At 41.6% G+C, this 17,378-nt stretch overlaps 1 protein-coding gene across 2 annotated transcripts in view; it reads right to left on the bottom strand.

Annotated features, from left to right (window-relative positions):
* The window catches only part of ST6GALNAC3 (ST6 N-acetylgalactosaminide alpha-2,6-sialyltransferase 3), a 324,436-nt gene that overhangs the window by 8,157 nt on the left and 298,901 nt on the right, over positions 1 to 17,378 (bottom strand). For both annotated transcript variants that reach the window (XM_032782167.2, XM_032782165.2), the window contains exon 4: positions 3,742 to 3,849. In XM_032782167.2, the coding sequence (XP_032638058.1) occupies positions 3,742 to 3,849 (108 nt within the window). The remainder of the gene's footprint in view (positions 1 to 3,741; positions 3,850 to 17,378) is intronic.

Below are 17,378 nucleotides of genomic sequence, written 5' to 3'. Positions count from 1 at the left end.
CAGACCAGTGGGGTACAGGAGTCTGGTAGAGGGCAAATATACTGGTCACTGGATGAGTAGTTTTCTGTTCCCTGAGTGACTAGAGCAGGGGCTGCACTAGAGTAATCAGGAACCTGCTAGAACCAATTAAGGCAGACAGGCTGATTAGCTTACCTTCAGACAATCAAGGCAGGTTAATCAGGGCACCTGGGTTTAAAAAGGAGCTTACTCCAGTCAGACGAGGAGGAGCCAGAGGAGAGGAAGTGTATGTGAGGAGCTGGGAGAAGAGGCACCAGTAGTTGATAGTGAGAGGGTGTGCTGCTGGAGGACTAAGGAGTACAAGCGTTATCAGACACCATGAGGAAGGTCCTGCGGTGAGGAGGAGGCCATGGGGAAGTAGCCCAGGGAGTTATAGCTGTCATGCAGCTGTTACAAGAGGCACTATAGACAGCTGCAATCCACAGGGTCCTGGGCTGGAACCTGGAGTAGAAGGTGGGCATGGGTTCCCCCCAAACCTCCCAACTCCTGATCAGACACAGGAGGAGCTGATCCAGACTGTGGGGAAGATCACTGAGGTGAGCAAATCTGTCAATAAGTGCAGGACCCACCAAGGTAGAGGAGGAACTTTGTCACAGCATAGATACAGGGCGATCTGGATCTCTTCGTAAACTGGGTGCAAACAAATAATATGCATTTTGTATGGCTAAATGTAAAAACATACAGCTAGGAACAAAGAATTTAGGCCATACTTATGGGATGGGGGACTCTATCCTAGGAATCAGTGACTATGAAAAAGATTTGAGAGTTCTGGTGAATATTTAGCTGAACATGAGCTTCCAATGTGAGGCTGTGGCCAAAAGACCTAAATGTGATCCGCAGATGCATAAATAGGGGAGTCTTCAATAGGAGTACAGAGGTTATTTGACCTCTGTGTTTGACACAGGTGTGACCACACTGGAATATTGTGCTGGTGTCAACAATTGAAGAAGGATGTTGATAAATTGGAAAGGGTTCAGAGAAGAGCCACAAGAATGATTAAAGGATTAGAAAATATGCCCTATAGTGATAGGCTCAAAGAGTTCAATCTATTTAGCTTAAAGAGATGGTTAAGGGGATGACTTGAATACAGTCTATAAGTATCTACATGGGGAACAAATATTAATAATGGGCTTTCTAATCTAGCAAAGAAAGGTATAATCCAATGGCTGGAAGTTGAAGCGAGACAAATTGAGACTGGAACTAAGGTGGAAATATGAGGATATTGAACCATTGGAACAACTTACCAAGAGTTGTGGTGGATTCCCCATCACTGACAATTTTAAAATCAAGACTGTAAATTTTTCTAAAATATCTGCTCTAGGAATTATTTTGAGGAAGTTCTATGGCCTGTGCTGTACAAGAAGTCCCACTAGACGATCACAATGGTGTCTTCAGCCTTGGAATCTATGAAAAAACTTGAGCTATGTCTCTCCTTTTCTCATGGCCTTTGTAATGTTTTCCAAAGAACACCACGCCTCCTTTCAGTCTGGATGACTGTGATATGGTGTCTACTACACAGCTGAATCAAAGGTTAACAGGAATCTGATAGCCAACTAGCCCACTTTGCTGCATAAGAACATAAGAACGGCCGTACCGGGTCAGACTAAAGGTCCATCTAGCCCAGTATCTGTCTACCGACAGTGGCTAATGCCAGGTGCCCCAGAGGGAGTGAACCTAACAAGCAATGATCAAGTGATCTCTCTCCTGCCATCCATCTCCATCCTCTGACAAACAGAGGCTAGGGACACCATTCCTTACCCATCCTGGCTAATAGCCATTTATGGACTTAACCACCATGAATGTATCCAGTTCTCTTTTAAACTCTGATATAGTCCTAGCCTTCACAACCTCCTCAGGTAAGGAATTCCACAAGTTGACTGTGCACTGCGTGAAGAAGAACTTCCTTTTATTTGTTTTAAACCTGCTGCCTATTAACCATCTGCATGGTGTGTCAGGCTTGATTTGTTATTAGCTCCAGCTGGGAAGGATCTGGGTCTTCTTCATAAAAGGAGGAAGTGAGGTCTTGCTGAGGGACTCTAGAGAGAGAAGATAGGGAGTTTCCTCTCTCTAGGAAGGGCCGCAGGCAGGCAGACAGAAGAAGGGCTTGAGGACAGCATTAATTGCTGTGGTGAGCCTTGGAAAGGGAGAAAGGTACCAAGAGGGAGTCCCAAGGGGTCAGTGTTCCAGCAGAGGAAAAAAGAAGCTGGGAGAACCTAGGGAGAAGTCAGAGGCCTGAGAGACTGCGTTAAGCACAGGCTACATGGAAGCAGTGCAAGGGGCTCAGAGGTAGGAAGTGGCCCAGGAAAACAGCAGTATGTCTGAAAGAGCAGACCTAGTTGCTTAATATAGAGTCTCAGGGCTGGAACCCAGAGCAGAGAGTGAGCCTGCATTCCCCTGCCAGCCCTGAGGAAGGGGTGTACAAGGCCAAAGTAAGGACTACTAAGTCCAGGGTTGGTCTGAGAGCAAGACAGCTTCAAGGATGGGCTGAGAAATAGCCCAAGAGGGGGCAGATGGATCTTTTGTGTTGGGATGTTTCTGGACTTTTAGTTGTACCTTCTGTTACTCCAGAAGGGGAGAGACTTTAAAGTGATCTGGCCAGACACTTGAGTTGCAAGAAGAGGTGAACCACTGCAGAACCAGATCGACCTTTGGCAGGGGATTCTAGACAGGAAAGAGCTGCTATGCCATCCCCAGCCCTGAGGGGGCTTGCCGGCTGAGAGTGCAACCTTCCACAATGTTGTTTAGGTCATTTACCAGGAGCTGTGAGTTCTGAAAATCATCCTATTATGTAGGCGCCTAACTTTAAAGAGCCAAGTTTGGAGCATTAATTCCTTTCTCCATGTCCTGGTGTCAATGAGCATTGAGCTGTCTGGTATGGAGCAGAGAGAATGGCAAGGGTGTGGGCACAGGTAGAAATTGTACACCCAATTAAATGGTTACAGAGGCTCCAGGTTTGCTTGAATTAGCCCTGCTAACATAAAACGTGGCTTGCTTTATTATTTTACATCACTTGACTGAATTTCCAGCTTTTGTGAATAAGCAGCACGTCTACTATATATTCCATTATCTTTATGCTATAGATTAAAATATCTTATTTGAATTTTTAAGGTGGTGGTTGCACTTATGATAACAGAATATGATGTATGACAATGCTAGATCACCAACTATTGTTGGTAGGAATTTATGTCACACTACCCTGATAAAGCTCTGAGGACTTGTTTTGTTTTCCAATGAGAAACCCCCAGCTACTCAAGCAGACCATATATATACCTAGAAATAAAGTTCAGACAAGTTGCTCATTTAGTGATGTAATATAGTTTCAGGTAACTATCCTGAGATAATCACTTCCTCATTTCCAAGAGCATTTGGTATTCTGCGAGCTAATAGACTAATATTTCTTATATAGACATGCTTGAGCAGTGAAAACAAGTACACTTTGTCCAAAGAGCAAAAATGTTCTCCATTTCCCAGCTAACTCCAAGACTGCAGAAAGTCTTTGACTAAAAAGTTCCTTATGGCATTTGACATTAAAGTTTAATAAATGTTTTTTATTTTATCATATCGGAGCTAAATACACTGACAATATAGCATCACATCAATGCAAAACACTGGGAAATGGATACCTAATCCATTTCTCAGATTTATGATATTAAAATGAATTGTGAATTTTTGGACAAGATATCAGAATTGTAGATGCATGAAAATAATTTCCTGTGATCTTACTTGCAGTAGGTGTCATTTATCATCCCATAGACATGAATTCCATAGCAGGCATCCATGGCCAAAATTAAGGTAAACCACCCAGTGCTGAGATATGAACCTGACTGGACTCTGTAAAAATACAACACAAAACATAACTAATTGCAATGAGAAATTACTAACACTTTATCAAAGAAATATCACTGTTACCTGGGCCAAAAGGCATTAAGCAACTTGACAATCTGTCAAAAATATACAATTATTTTGAATTGTTATAGGTGTTCTCTCGTTCTTTCCAGGTTGGGGCCTCAGGCTACGACCCAGAGAAGAAAAACCATATGCTAAATATCTGAAGTCAAACAACTCCTGTCCCATAAGGTGAAAAGTAATTTATTTGTACGTTTGAAAGCCAAATTAATGTAGCATAATAGATGACAGATAACAATCACTGCCAGAAGTCAAATTAAAAGGGATGTGCACCCACCTCTATACACACACACATCTTCATGTACACAAGAACTATCACTGCAATATCATGAATGTTACATGAATATTGTAAGTTTACACACAAAATGCATCTTTTAAGGTTGTGTTGACAATCACCTGGTACAATCAAAAGCTGTTTTGAAAAATAAAACTCTGTGTCATTCACTGAGATGACATACTTGTATCAGGGAGGGAAGTGTAAGGGAATATGGTCTGGTCTGGCAACCTTTACTCATGCAACTAGTTCCATTGAAAGCAATAGGATCACTTGCATGAATAAGAACTAATCACATAAATAAGGATCTGGCGCACAGTTTCCAAATGGCTCCTATTTGAGAAACTATATATTCTCTAATAAAGGTCAAATCCTGTTCACATTATTCACACAAGCAGCACTATTGGGAGTCAACAGAACTTCCCATGTGAGCAGAGCAAGCGAGAGATGTTGCTTTAATATCTCGAATAAAAAGGAATCTGTTAGGCACTAAGGGTGGGATTCACAAACATACTTAGGTGCCTAGCTCCCATTTAAATACCTTTGTGAATTCTACCCTGTGTACAAACTGGTTAATGTCCAGCTTGTCTTAGAGAATGTATGTGCCTTTCAGTTCTAGTGAGATTAACTAAATATTAATAATAAAAAATCCATGTGGTAAGTGTTTACATCAAGTCACAAAGCGAGCTAAATGTAGCCCTAAGACTGAGCTCAGTTCAGGAAGATGTGGGGTGAGGGGAAGGAGAGGAGGCAAGATGGCTGTATGCCACCTTTGTAGCCCCTAGATTCTGGGCACAGCCAGAGACCTGTCTGTTCTCCATCACAACCTAAAGCAGTCTAAGGGTTGCTCTAAATTAAGTTTGGGTGCAAAGGCCCTCCCAAAGGGATTTGCTGTGGCAAGAGATGCTTTGGCTACACCACCTCTTCTCCTGGAACTCCCCAAATTATCTGTATGTTGGGGGAGGTGTAGAGCCCTTCTGCCAACTTTACACTACATAGAAAATTCTCTTTTATCTGATTCAGCTGCCTTTGTGTACCAAAGAGACCACCAGGGAAGCCAGAATCAGTGTTATAATATTATAAGTTAGAGCTGAAGAATGTAACCATGTGCAAATAAGGGAGGGTGACAAGTGAAAGCTATCAATCGTTCACCAGCCTGTCTCTGAATAGTGTTGTACTTTGGTAACTGATGTAGTTATAATCAGAAACTGCTTAATTTTACTTGCTCTTCTCTCAGAGGAATGGTGCTATCAGTGCTGTCGTTAAATAGGCTTACAGACATATAATTTAAAATATGACCTTTCAGCCAGTGTATTAACAATGAAATGTAAGCTATGAACCACTTATATTCCTTTTCAAAGCATATTATTCCTTTTGGTTTTCTACAGTCCTATTTCTTTTTACACTTCGAAATGCTGCTACATGCTGCAACTGCCACAGGTAAATTGCTTCTAGTAGTTTGTGCATTTTCTTAGTGCTCTTTATTACCAGCTTTGGATGTTGGCTCATTTTTCCACTCTCTCTAAATCTCTTAATCTATCTTCCCCCACCCCCACCCTGCCCCAAGTTTCTCAAGTTATTCTAGGCAGAATTTTTTCCTAATGCCTACTATAGAGAAATACACAACCTTTCCATAATTCCCAACCAAATCATGGGGAACTGAAGCGGGTATTCAAAAGCAGTTAATACAGAGTAGCATCAGCCATGTTGAGCTGTACTGCTTCTAACAAGCTTCCTGCTCTAGCAGCAGAAGCACACTAACCTTGGGCTAACCATTTAAGATCATAATAACCATTTATCAGAGCACTATGAAGATCAGGACCTTTCCAATAACGGAGGCTTATTGGACAGAACTATATTGACAGTAGCATCTGAAAGCTGCTATGCTCAGGAGTAAAAAGGAATTTTAAAAAGAATTAATCAATATTTCATGTCTTGTTTTAACACCATTGGACTTTAGTCCTCTCATCAATATACTACACTGACAGGATAAATAAAAATAGCAGAGTAAATTCCCAGATACCTTCCCTGGGAGATGGAGTACGTGACAGAATACAGATTATGTTCTTCAAAACAAAACATTTCTTTTCTTTTTTCTTCCTGAAGATATGTGGCTAATGAAGGAACACAGTTAAAAATAGTGGGAGTTCTGGATGAAATGTAACACCTTGGAATTGTGCTGATACTGTAAATATATTTTTACAAATTAATTAAAGCAATACAGAAAACGTGAAAACAAGGCAATGGTCAGCAAAAGTTATTTGCTCTATTTATCTTGGAATAGAAAAGCTTATTTTGCCCAATCTCCTAGGATTAGGGCTTCAGAGAAATGTTAATTATTAGGATTTAATTCATGCTCCTAACTAAGGCCCTGATTCAACAAGGCATTTAAGCATGTGCTTAACTTTAAGCACAAGTTGTTCAAATGGAGCCAAAAGGACTAACATGCTTAAAGCTGAGCATGTGCTTTAAGTATCTTGCTTAACTGGGGCCTCAGATGTGACTGTATCTGTTTAAAATATCACTCACTTCAATTTTTTAAAAAATGAATGAGTATAAAAGATATTTGCAAATTTCAAGTTTCAAAACACCGCAGTTTTCTGTTTATGGGAGTTTTCTATAACTGAGCTAGAAAGAACTGATGATAGTTCAATACAAAATGTAGAGAACTAATAATTTGTTAAGAATTTGCACATCATGGCAAATTAGGTATCTGGGAAAAAGCTTAGATAACATATAAACAGAAATCTGGGTTGCCATTTCAAATAACACAAGAGAAAATGTTCTTAACCTTTGATTTCCATATGGTTCCTTTTGCTCAAAGGGCTTTTTTCATTTATTAAAAAATAGTCTTTGCCTCAAAACCTCATCAAGAAACACTAATTTGAATGTTTAGCTCAAACTGAGCACAGATTCAAGTGGTATGCAATCAATGGCTCAGCTTCCACAGACGTCAACAGAGCAGGATCAAATATAGAGAGTGCTTTTCATCTGTAGATCTTAACATGTTTTTCACACTGGTGAGTAAATATTAGAAGTGGTCAACACACAGAAAAACAATTTTGGAAAAAAATTAAAAGTGTCTAAGTTTTTGTTTCTCAGGGTTCAAAATAGAACAATTTTTCATTTAAAAAGTGTTCTCAAATTATTTTTTTGGAAAACATCAAATTTTCATTTTTCTCCCGGTCCTCTTTTTGCCACCGAGTCCAATAAAATGAAAAACCTCAAGGGGTTCCTCAAGCCCCCCTCACTCCCACTTTTTCCCTTTTCCCCAAAGTATCCTCTCCTACTTTGGAAAGCTTTGGAAAGTTACAGAATCCCCCCGCAAAGAAACCATGAAACTCTGCCAGTATATAACTTTTCTGAAACTGAAGACATTTTAAAGAGTTAATGGGAAAGGGAAAAGAAAAAACATTTTACATCATCTGTTTCATTGTATTCTGTGTCACAAAGAAAAGAGGAGATAGGAAGAATTTAACATTTAAAATTAAATTAAATTAAAAAATAGGCTTTTGAAAATCAAAAATATTAAAACTTCATTTTGAAATTAAACTTTTTTACATTCCCTATTTGAAAAGTTGAAAATGATATTGTCCCATGGAAAATGTCACGTTTGATGAAACTCCATTTTTCAGTGGAAAATTTTTTCTGTCAAAATATTTTGACCAGTTTTTGTAAATACCATTTTATGGAAAAACTGAGGCACAAAAAGATGAAGTGACTTGGCCCAGGTCACACACGTGATAAAGGTATGAAAAGAACCAAGCTATCTTGCTGACCAGCCAAGTGTTCTATCCACTAGATCATGCCAAATCCTATCTTTGCAGATTTTTTTCTTTTAAACATGTTCATATTTTAGCACGCACGTCCACAAAAACACCTTATGTTGTACATGCTATTACATACCAGTGTATAAATGGTATGAGTGGAAGGTGCCCAGAACCTCTCAGGATACAGACTTTAAATATTTTAGATTTGAAAATTAAAACCCTTGGAGTGATTTCATTTAGAAAGCCAACGGTCTGAATGCTCAGTAAGTATCTACTCCAGCTTTTTCATACTTTATAGGGTGGGATTTTCCAGAGTGCTCAGGTGATGTCAACTGGAGCAGAGTTAGACAGACATTGAACACTTTTGAAAATCCCACCCTTAATGTGTGCATTAATCACATGGATCAGTGTTCACGGTGAACTCCCCATCACTGTCCGTCCCAAGCTGGAGGAGCTTATGATCCAACCAACAGACCAAATTTGGTGATGAATCCTGGTCACGTGCCACCTGAGGCACGTTGCATACACGCTAAGAAAAATGAAGGCTCCAGAGGGACAATGGGAATCCCAACGACTGAACAATGATGTTTAAAAGCACTCCTGCAGGCTGAAAATGTGAACTCACCATGGTTCTGCAAAAGAACAATGGATTGAGAGGTGACAGGAGGCTCTGATAAAAACCGAGCTCAAAGAAACACAGCAGCTCTTGCCTGCGACTAAGACGAAGGGGCAGTCAGTGAGGAAGTGAAGGTGGTAAATTTTCAGGATGGAGAGGGGTAATGAGTGGTGTTTCCCAAAAGTCAGTCCTAGGACCGATCCTGTTCAATTTATTCATAAATGATCTGGAGAAAGGGGTAAACAGTGAGGTGGCAAAGTTTGCAGATGATACTAAACTGCTCAAGATAGTTAAGACCAAAGCAGACTGTGAAGAACTTCAAAAAGATCTCACCAAATGAGGGTTGAGCTGGCAACATAATGGCATGAATGAATTTTAAATGATGGCATAAATGTATCAAGTAACGCACATTGGAAAAAATAACCAACTATACATACAATATCGCTGGGGCTAATTTAGCTACAACTAGTCAAGAAAAGATCTTGCAGTCATCGTGGATAGTTCTCTGAAGACATTCTGCAGTATGCAGCTGGCCAGTCAAAAAGCAAACAGGATGTTAGGAATCATTAAAAAAGGGACAGAGATACAAGATGGAGATAGTATTATTATATAAATCCATGGGAGGCCACTCTTGGAAACTGCGTCACAGATGTGGTCTCCTTCATCTCAAAAAAGATTATACGGCATTAGAAAGTTCAGAAGGGCACTAATGCTTAGGGGTTGGAATGGGTCCCATAAGAGGAGAGATTAACGAGGCTAGACTTTTCAGCTTGGAAAAGAGGAGAACAAAGGGGGATAGTTTAGAGGCATATAAAGTCATTATGAGTGGTGTGGCAGAAAGTGCACAAGAAAAGTTTTTACTTGTCCCATATAGACTAAGGGGCCAAATGAACAATGGGCAGCAGGTTTGAAAACATATAAAAGGAAGTGTTTCACACGCACAAGTCAACCTGTGAACTCCTTGCCTGAGGATGGTGTGAACGCTAGACTAAATAAAAGGATTAAAAGAGAACTAGATAAATTCCATGGAGGTTAAGTCCATTAATGGCTATTAGTCAGGATGGGTAAGGAATGGTGTCCCTAGCCTCTGTTTGTCAGAGGGTGGAGATGGATGGCAGGAGAGAGATCACTTGATCGTTACCTGTTAGGTTCACTCCCTCTGGGACACCTGGCATTGGTCACTGTCAGTACAGGATACTGGGCTGGATGGACCTTTGGTCTGACCCAGTATGGCCATTCTTATGTCCTTATGCTCCTATAGCAGCAGGGCTCAAGGGAGCTCTGGCACTGGTCAGTCAGAATGCTGTCTTACCCTCGGTTTCTCTATGCTAACCTAAGGACTTCTCACTGCTGTGGTCCAGTTGACTAATAAACCCTACTCTCTTTTGAAAAGGCTGTGTGCAGTCACTGCAGATATTTGCAGAAGTACATTGACCCCTGAGGAGGGTGAAGGTCTCTAAACAGGAGTATGCCTCAGTTGGACTCACTGGGCAGAGTGCACGGGGAGAAACAAGAGTGTTGAGGCTGCATGACCTGCTCTGTTGGAAGAGTGTGACCCCTGGGGTCTGGCACGCTGTTAGGGTCCTTGGGAGTTTGGCACATTGGAAGGGTCCTTCCAAGGGACTGCTTAAATGTCGAGACATAGCACAGATCCTGTAAATAACACACTGTAGGACTGGAAGGGACCCCTCTGCGACAGGACTACATATGATCCAGAGCTTCCCTGACAGGGGTTTGTCTAACCTATTCTTAAAACCTCCAATGACAGAGATTCTACAACCTCTCTAGGTAATTTGTTCCAGTGCTTAACATTTAGGAAATTTTTCCTAATGTCTAACCTAAATCTCTCTTGCTTCAATGCAAGCCCCTTACTTCTTGTCCTGTCCTCAGAGGTTGAAAAGAACAATTTATCATCATCTTTATAACAACCTTTTCATGTTCTTGAAGACTATCATGCCCCGCCTGAGTCTTCTCTTCTCCAGACTAAACAAACCCAATTTTTTCAATCTTTCCTCAGGTCATGTTTTCTAGACCTTTAATCATTTTTGTTGCTCTTCTCTGGACTTTCTGCAATTTTTCCACATCTTTCCTGAAATGTGGCACCCAGAATTGGACACAATAATCCAGCTGAGGCCTAGTCAGTGCTGAGTAGAGTGGAAGAATTACTTCTCTTATCTTGCTTACATACCAGAATGATGTTTGCTTTTTTTCAACAGTATTACACTGACTCATATTTAGTTTGTGATCCACTAGCATCCCAGATTCTTTTCTGCAGTCTCCTTCCTAGTAAGTCATTTCCCATTTTGTATTTGTGCAACTGATTATTCCTTCCTAAGTGTAGTACTTTGCATTTGTCTTTATTTAATTTCACCCTTTTTAATTTAGACCATTTCTCCAGTTTGTCAAGATCATTTCGAGTTCTAATGCTGTCTGCCAAAGTTCTTTCTACCCTTCCCAGCTTTGTATTGTCTGCAACTTTTATAAGTGTACTCTGATGCCATTATCTAAATCATTTACGATGATACTGAATAGAACTGGACACAGGAGTAAGTCCTGAGGGACCCCACTTGATATGCCCTTCCAGCTCGATTGTGAACCATTGATAACTATTCTGTGAGTACGGTTTTCCAGCCAGTTGTGCACCCACTTTATAGTCAGTTCATCTAGGCTATATTTCTCCAGTTTGATTATAAGAAGGTCATGTGAGACAGTATGAAAAGCCTTACTAAAGTTGAGATATATCATATTTACTGCTTCCCCCTGTCCGTGAGGCTTGTTACGTGTGACAGCACACTACTCCAGCTTTGGGGAGGTGCTGTTTCTTTACAAAGCTGCCTTTTAAAAAAATCACTCTCCAACTCTTAAGGGTATAATGTCATGGACTCCACAGCTGGGGCAGGAATGGGATTTGGTTGCTTTGCAAGCACTACATATCCCCCACTGAGGGGACAGTGGCTTGTTCAGGATCTGCTTAAGCCTGCACAGACAGGGACAAGAGTTAGCCCTTAGATTTCCACTTTCCAGCAGTTTTATGAGTAGTTAAATATACCTTACCATATTTGGCTTTGTCCAATAATGGCATGTCTCTGCTGCTACTGCAATATGTGATACATAAAACATTGTTTTATATTTTAAGATAATCAAATATAACCAGACAGATGTCTTTTCCTCGAGCTTCACAGTATGCCACAAAGCTGTTTAAAAGGTGGGAAAAGTTATGAAACTTGGTAAAGAAAAAAGTAGTATGTTTCATGCTGGTCTAGAAAACAAAAAACAATCTTCAACACCTATTAATATGTTCTGATGTAGGCTAAACAAAGGAAAAATTGGATTTCTCTCTAATCGGGAAAACAGAATGCATCAAATCTTTTTTTTTTAAATGATTAAGGCTGAGTGCATTCAAATCAGGTAAAAGTTCTATCATCATCAAAGTTCTGTTTCTAATAGAAAAATCCCAGGAGCTCTTTTCTTTGTTCAAGGACAAATTCAATTGTTTCATAATTTTACAGACACTTTTAAACCTAGCTCTTCTATGTTTAAATACGTGGATAATCTCATGGTTGGGTGAACGATCCTTTCCAATGGGCAGTTCTGCAGTGAATATTTAACATTTTTTTTTAAAACAACCCTTGATGTGCCAGTTTCTGATTCCTGGATGAGATAACGAGCATGACAAATTAGGTTATCAATCTAAGTCAGGACAACATTTTTTTCTCCCCTCGTTTTAATTCCTAACCTGGAGAAATCAATGGGTGAGGCAAAGGCGCTGGCAGTAGGGGTGCTGCTGCACCCCCTGACTTGAAGTGGATTCCATTATATGCAGCATTTACAGTTTGGTTCAATGGCTCTCAGCACCCCCACTATACAAATTGTCCCAGCATTTAGGCTTGCACTGGATACTAGTACAGAGAGTATTTGACCAATATAGCTAACCAGAAACCCATTTTTTGCTTCATTTTAAAATATATATTTTTAAAACAATTGAACAAACTCAACACTGACAGCTTAAAATACTAGGACTTCCAGGGGCCCAGGCAGGAGGGGCAGATGAAAAACGTAATACACTTGTTTTTGTAAGCACTCTCTCTCATTTCATCCTAACACTGCAGCACTGAAATCAGCAGGCATTTTCCCATTGACTGCTACTGGAGCAGGACTGATCCCTTGATAAATTAAGTAAATGTTCTTAAGTCTATTGGCTTAAACGAATTCCCAGCTATGATCCATGAAGCAGGAGGTTTCATATTGTCTAGGGTCCTTCCAACATGATCAGTTTTCTGTGAGCTGTTCAATATCTGAGACCAGACTGTGCTTTTAAAGCTTGGGTCTGTGTTAGGGGCAGCATGGAGCACATACCCCCTCAGTGAGCTCTGAGAGGTATTTTGTCTTAAAGAGGTCCTGGAACACCTCAGAACTCAGTGTCTGTGTCTACACTGCATCTTCTCACAAGGAGGGTGCTTCATGTTCTCATCAGATGTTGGGCCAACTCTCCTGGACAGTGGGGAAGCCCTGCTTCTGCTCTTCCTCTGCCTCTTTGGGGTGACTTTTGCCCCAGCAGAAGAACTCATGAGCTCCACTCTCTTGCCACTGAATGGGAAATGGAACCAGGGAAGAATCCTTTCGCCTTCCCCAAATGCGTTTGCACAAGGACCAGGAAAATCTGCACTGTAGAGCCTTGTTGAGCCTGCTGCTCAGCCCAGGCGCGGAGAATTCTTGGCTGCTGCAAAAAGACTTTCAAAGGTCAGATTTATCCACATATGAAAAGCATATTTCATAAGCTACATCCAGTTGTCCTCATAGGGTATGTGATGTTCCCTGGTTTGAGATAATGTATTTTGTTTGCCTCCAACAAACCAGGCTTTGGTTTATTGTTAAATATCCGTAAGGTTAGTATCAGTATCCTACCAAAAATACTTGCCACTCTCTCAAAACTCAGTTGCTCAGACAGATGTCCCAGTGGTTATTTCTGCGCTCACCAGATTAATGCAACAATTCTCAGGTTGTCTGGACAAAGAGCTCTTTCTTGCTGGAGTAGCACCTTCCAATGATAGGCACATCAATTACACATCACCTTTGTCACCCAGAGTAAACAGCAAGGTTCCCCCGCAGGCAGCTGAGTTCAGACTCGCTGGCCCCCTCTGGCGTTGAGGTTGAAGATGTGGTTGCAATTGCTGGTGCTGGTGCTGGTTGTTGTTCCGTTCCGGGCCTCGGACTGGAGGCTGTGGCTGTTTCAGTCGTTGCATGGAGTCCGGGTCACTACTTCGTCTGGGGTCTCGGTAACACAGCAACGTCCGTGGCAGCTCGGAACAGGATAGGGTCTGGGAGCTTGCTGTTTGGCTGCGTGTAACATTCCCACTCTCTTGGCCCTCTACCTGGTTGGCCAACGTCTTCCGCCCAGAGCAGCGGATGGATAATTGTCATAGGGACTGCAAAGTCCACATTCCTGCCGCCTTGTACTGGGCAAGCAGTTCGTCTGTGGCAGTACGCTTGTGACATGAGGGTAAATGGTCACTTTGGCCTTGAGTTGAGAGTTTGGGATCCCGAAGATTGGTGGATAAGTGACATTGTCCCCGTGCGCTTCCCATGCGGTAACGCTTCTCGTCCGCTCACTCTCAATTTTCCTTCGCTCCAAGGGATTGAAAGGCTCTGGCGCTGGACTTTTGGTGTGCATGGTGAGTTAATGCTTGCACCCGTGGGGTCTTGGGCAGTGGCCTTTATATGTCCCAGTTCATACACTTAAAGAATCTTCAGGTGACGGGTCACTGGGTAAGGTGAGTTACTGGAGACTGTGAGGTGGAAGGATGGGTGTCTGGTGGCTTCCCTGGTTGCAGGTGGGGTCTTGGGTTGCCCTCGGTTGTAGGGTTTATTGTCGGTGGCCCTCTGGGGTATTCATTCCTTGGCAGAAGGTTTCTTGCTTTCTGCCACTTCCATCCACTTGGCTCCAATCTCCCCGCCTCGGTGAGATTTTTGGGTTTCCATCTTGTATGTACTGTGTATGTCCTCAGGAACACATCCAAGAACTGCTCCATTTGTATGAGGAGGTGCAGTTCGTCCAGGAATTGACATGGTTCCTGATATCCAGGCCTCATAATTCTTCAACGAGTAGGCGGTCTGGGAAATGATATCTGTTTTCCACTTTGGGTTCTGAAATGCCGACGGCAGATCCGGGGTTACCCATTAGTCTCTGGCCTTGGTTTGAAACAGTTTAATCGTTCATTTGTCTTTGGCATGTCAGCCGCCACCTCTGCTAAGGGTCCACTGAGCTGTGACCTCAGCTGTACCATGTACTGGTCTCAGAGATCTGTACCCAATGCAGGCTCTTTAAAAATTTTCTAAGAAGGCCTAGGGTCCTCACCTGCCTTGAGTGGGGAAATTTCTTGTGCTGTGGAATCATTATGGCGAAGAGTTTAGGATGGCTGGGTTCTGTCACTTAGCCTGTTCCACTCAGTTCATGCTTTCTCTGTTTTTCCCTCTCTTCACTTCTTGTTGGTGTTTCTCCTCGGTGTTCTCTGTCTTCGTGGGCTGCATCTTCTCTCTTGTTTCTCTATGGCCACCTCTTCTTCTTCTTGTTTTCTTGTGTGAGCTGCATTTTTGCGCTTCTTGTCTCTTTATGGGCTGCTCTTCTTTGGCTAGTTCTGCCTTAATTAGTCTATGGTCTCCTATGTTCATTTCTTTGTCTATGGCTTGTTGCCCTGCTCGTTTCTGTTTCAGGCTTTCCTTGGAACTCATGGTTCGCTCTTCTTGGTGTGGCGTGCCCTCTGGTGTTTATTGTCTGAATGCTGGCTTCTGTGTCTCCTGGGTTGCTAGCAACTCTTTTACATGTAAATTAAACTAGAAGAAACCAGTTTATTTGCATGTGTGTGTCTGCTGGGTACTTGATTCCAATCGGAATTCTATGCTTAACAAAAGACCTTTGTCACCTTAATGGTTCCTTGCCTTAATATGCAAGCCAACCTGAGCACACTGAGAGAAACAGAAAATTTTTTTTCTCTCTGGCTCCTTTTAAAAACAAACCTTCTCTCTGCTTAAAAGCCCTAGCAGAGAAAAGAGAAAAATAATATTCCTACTGGCTTCTGGATTCTTATCCTACACTGCCACTCATGTCATAAGCATAATCCTAATCTGAACCTTAGAGTCCAAAAATGTGGGTGCTGCCTGAACTCCAAGCTATTACCAGCTTGGATCTGATAGCATGCACCAGCCAAAATTTCCGAGTGTTGGCTCACTCTGGTTCCCCAAAACCTTCCGGGGGACCCAAGACTCAGATGCCCTGAGTACTTCCACAAAGGAATAACCCCTCCCTTGTCTTCTCTTTACTTCTCCCAGGCTTCCCTCCGTGGGTTATCCTGGAAGATTACTGTACTTAAACTCTGAATTAACAAAACAGAGAGGGCAATAATCCCCTCCCTCTCTTTCCCCCTCCAGTCTTTCCCTGAGAGAGACTGTACCTGCACAGGGATTTCTATCCCCTAGAGCCTCATTTAGAAAGAAATCCAACAGGTTTTAAAATGAAAAGCTTCTATAAAAAAAAAAAGACATAAAAATGGTTCTGTATCAAGATAACAATATACAGGGTCAATGCTTAAAAGAAAATATGAATAAACAGCCTTATTCAAAAAGAATACAATTTAAATCCCAGCACTACACACATGTAATACAAAAAAACAATAAAAGCATTGTGTTTTCTACTTTTATCACAACTTGGAAACTGAAGATTAGAAGCTTGAAGATAGAAAGATCCCTCTCATAGCCGAGAGACAGACAAAAGACACAGACCCAAACATTCCCTCCCTGAGCTTTTAAAAATCCAGTTTCCTGATTAGTCCTCTGGTCAGCTGTTTGGTTCCCTTTGTTAACCCTTTACAGGTGAAAGAAACATTAACCCTTAGCTATCTGTTTATGACAGCAGCTATGGGCCAAATCCTTCTCTTCTTGCGGTAAGTAGAACCCCACCCCTTTGGACAGTGAAAAAATCTACTTTGTGTGCCTGTCTCGTGAGAGGGGAGCATTTGGGTCTGAACTCAGCAAGTTGTTGGCTTGGCAGGAATTAGAGAAGGCAGTCTGGCTCAGGAGAAAGACTCCAAAGGGCTAAAGAGCATTAAGACTAGTTCAGGTTTGATTTTGTTCTCCATAAATCAAAGGCTACTGTTGTTATTCAATTATAATTCTAAGGTTTGTTGCTAATAGTTTTTATGTTACTGTATGCTTTCTGTAGAGAAAGAAGTGGCATAAGAAGAGCCATGAACAAGGCACAAACAGAATTGATTTTGCTTGGTGAAAAAGGTTTATATTTTTCTTTTGTACAGGGATACCTGTTAGGAAGTTCTTTACCATAATTATTCACTCATTTGTGTGTGCGTGCATGCATGCGTGGGCCCATTGTATGCTCTGTAACAATATAGGACATCTAATAATAACCAGCCCTTGTCCCTCAAGCAGCAAGCAGACTGTTTCACACATTTAAAACCCCACATGGTGCTGCAGGTCATTCTGTAAAGTGAAACATTTATGTATTGACAGATGTTTTGTTATCCATTGTGTATGGTTTCATGCAAAGATTAAGCAAGTGGAATGCATTACGAGCAATGTGGACCAAATTCTGGATTCAGGCTGTGAGTATGCCTGAATAGATGTACCCAAGAGGGGACTAGTAAGGCATATTTTGTGCTCAAATGATGGATTCCCCCCCAAACCACTGCGTTTTCATTAAACAGATTTTCCACGCACTGAACCATGAAGTCACATTCAAAACAGCAGTCATATTGCACAGTCCACACATTTAGACATATACCAC

The sequence above is a fragment of the Chelonoidis abingdonii genome, chromosome 7 (genome assembly GCF_003597395.2).
Source record: "Chelonoidis abingdonii isolate Lonesome George chromosome 7, CheloAbing_2.0, whole genome shotgun sequence".
Taxonomy (NCBI): Eukaryota; Metazoa; Chordata; order Testudines; family Testudinidae; genus Chelonoidis; species Chelonoidis abingdonii.
The sequence above is the reverse complement of the archived record's forward strand: the minus strand, read 5'-3'. Positions and strand labels throughout refer to the sequence as shown.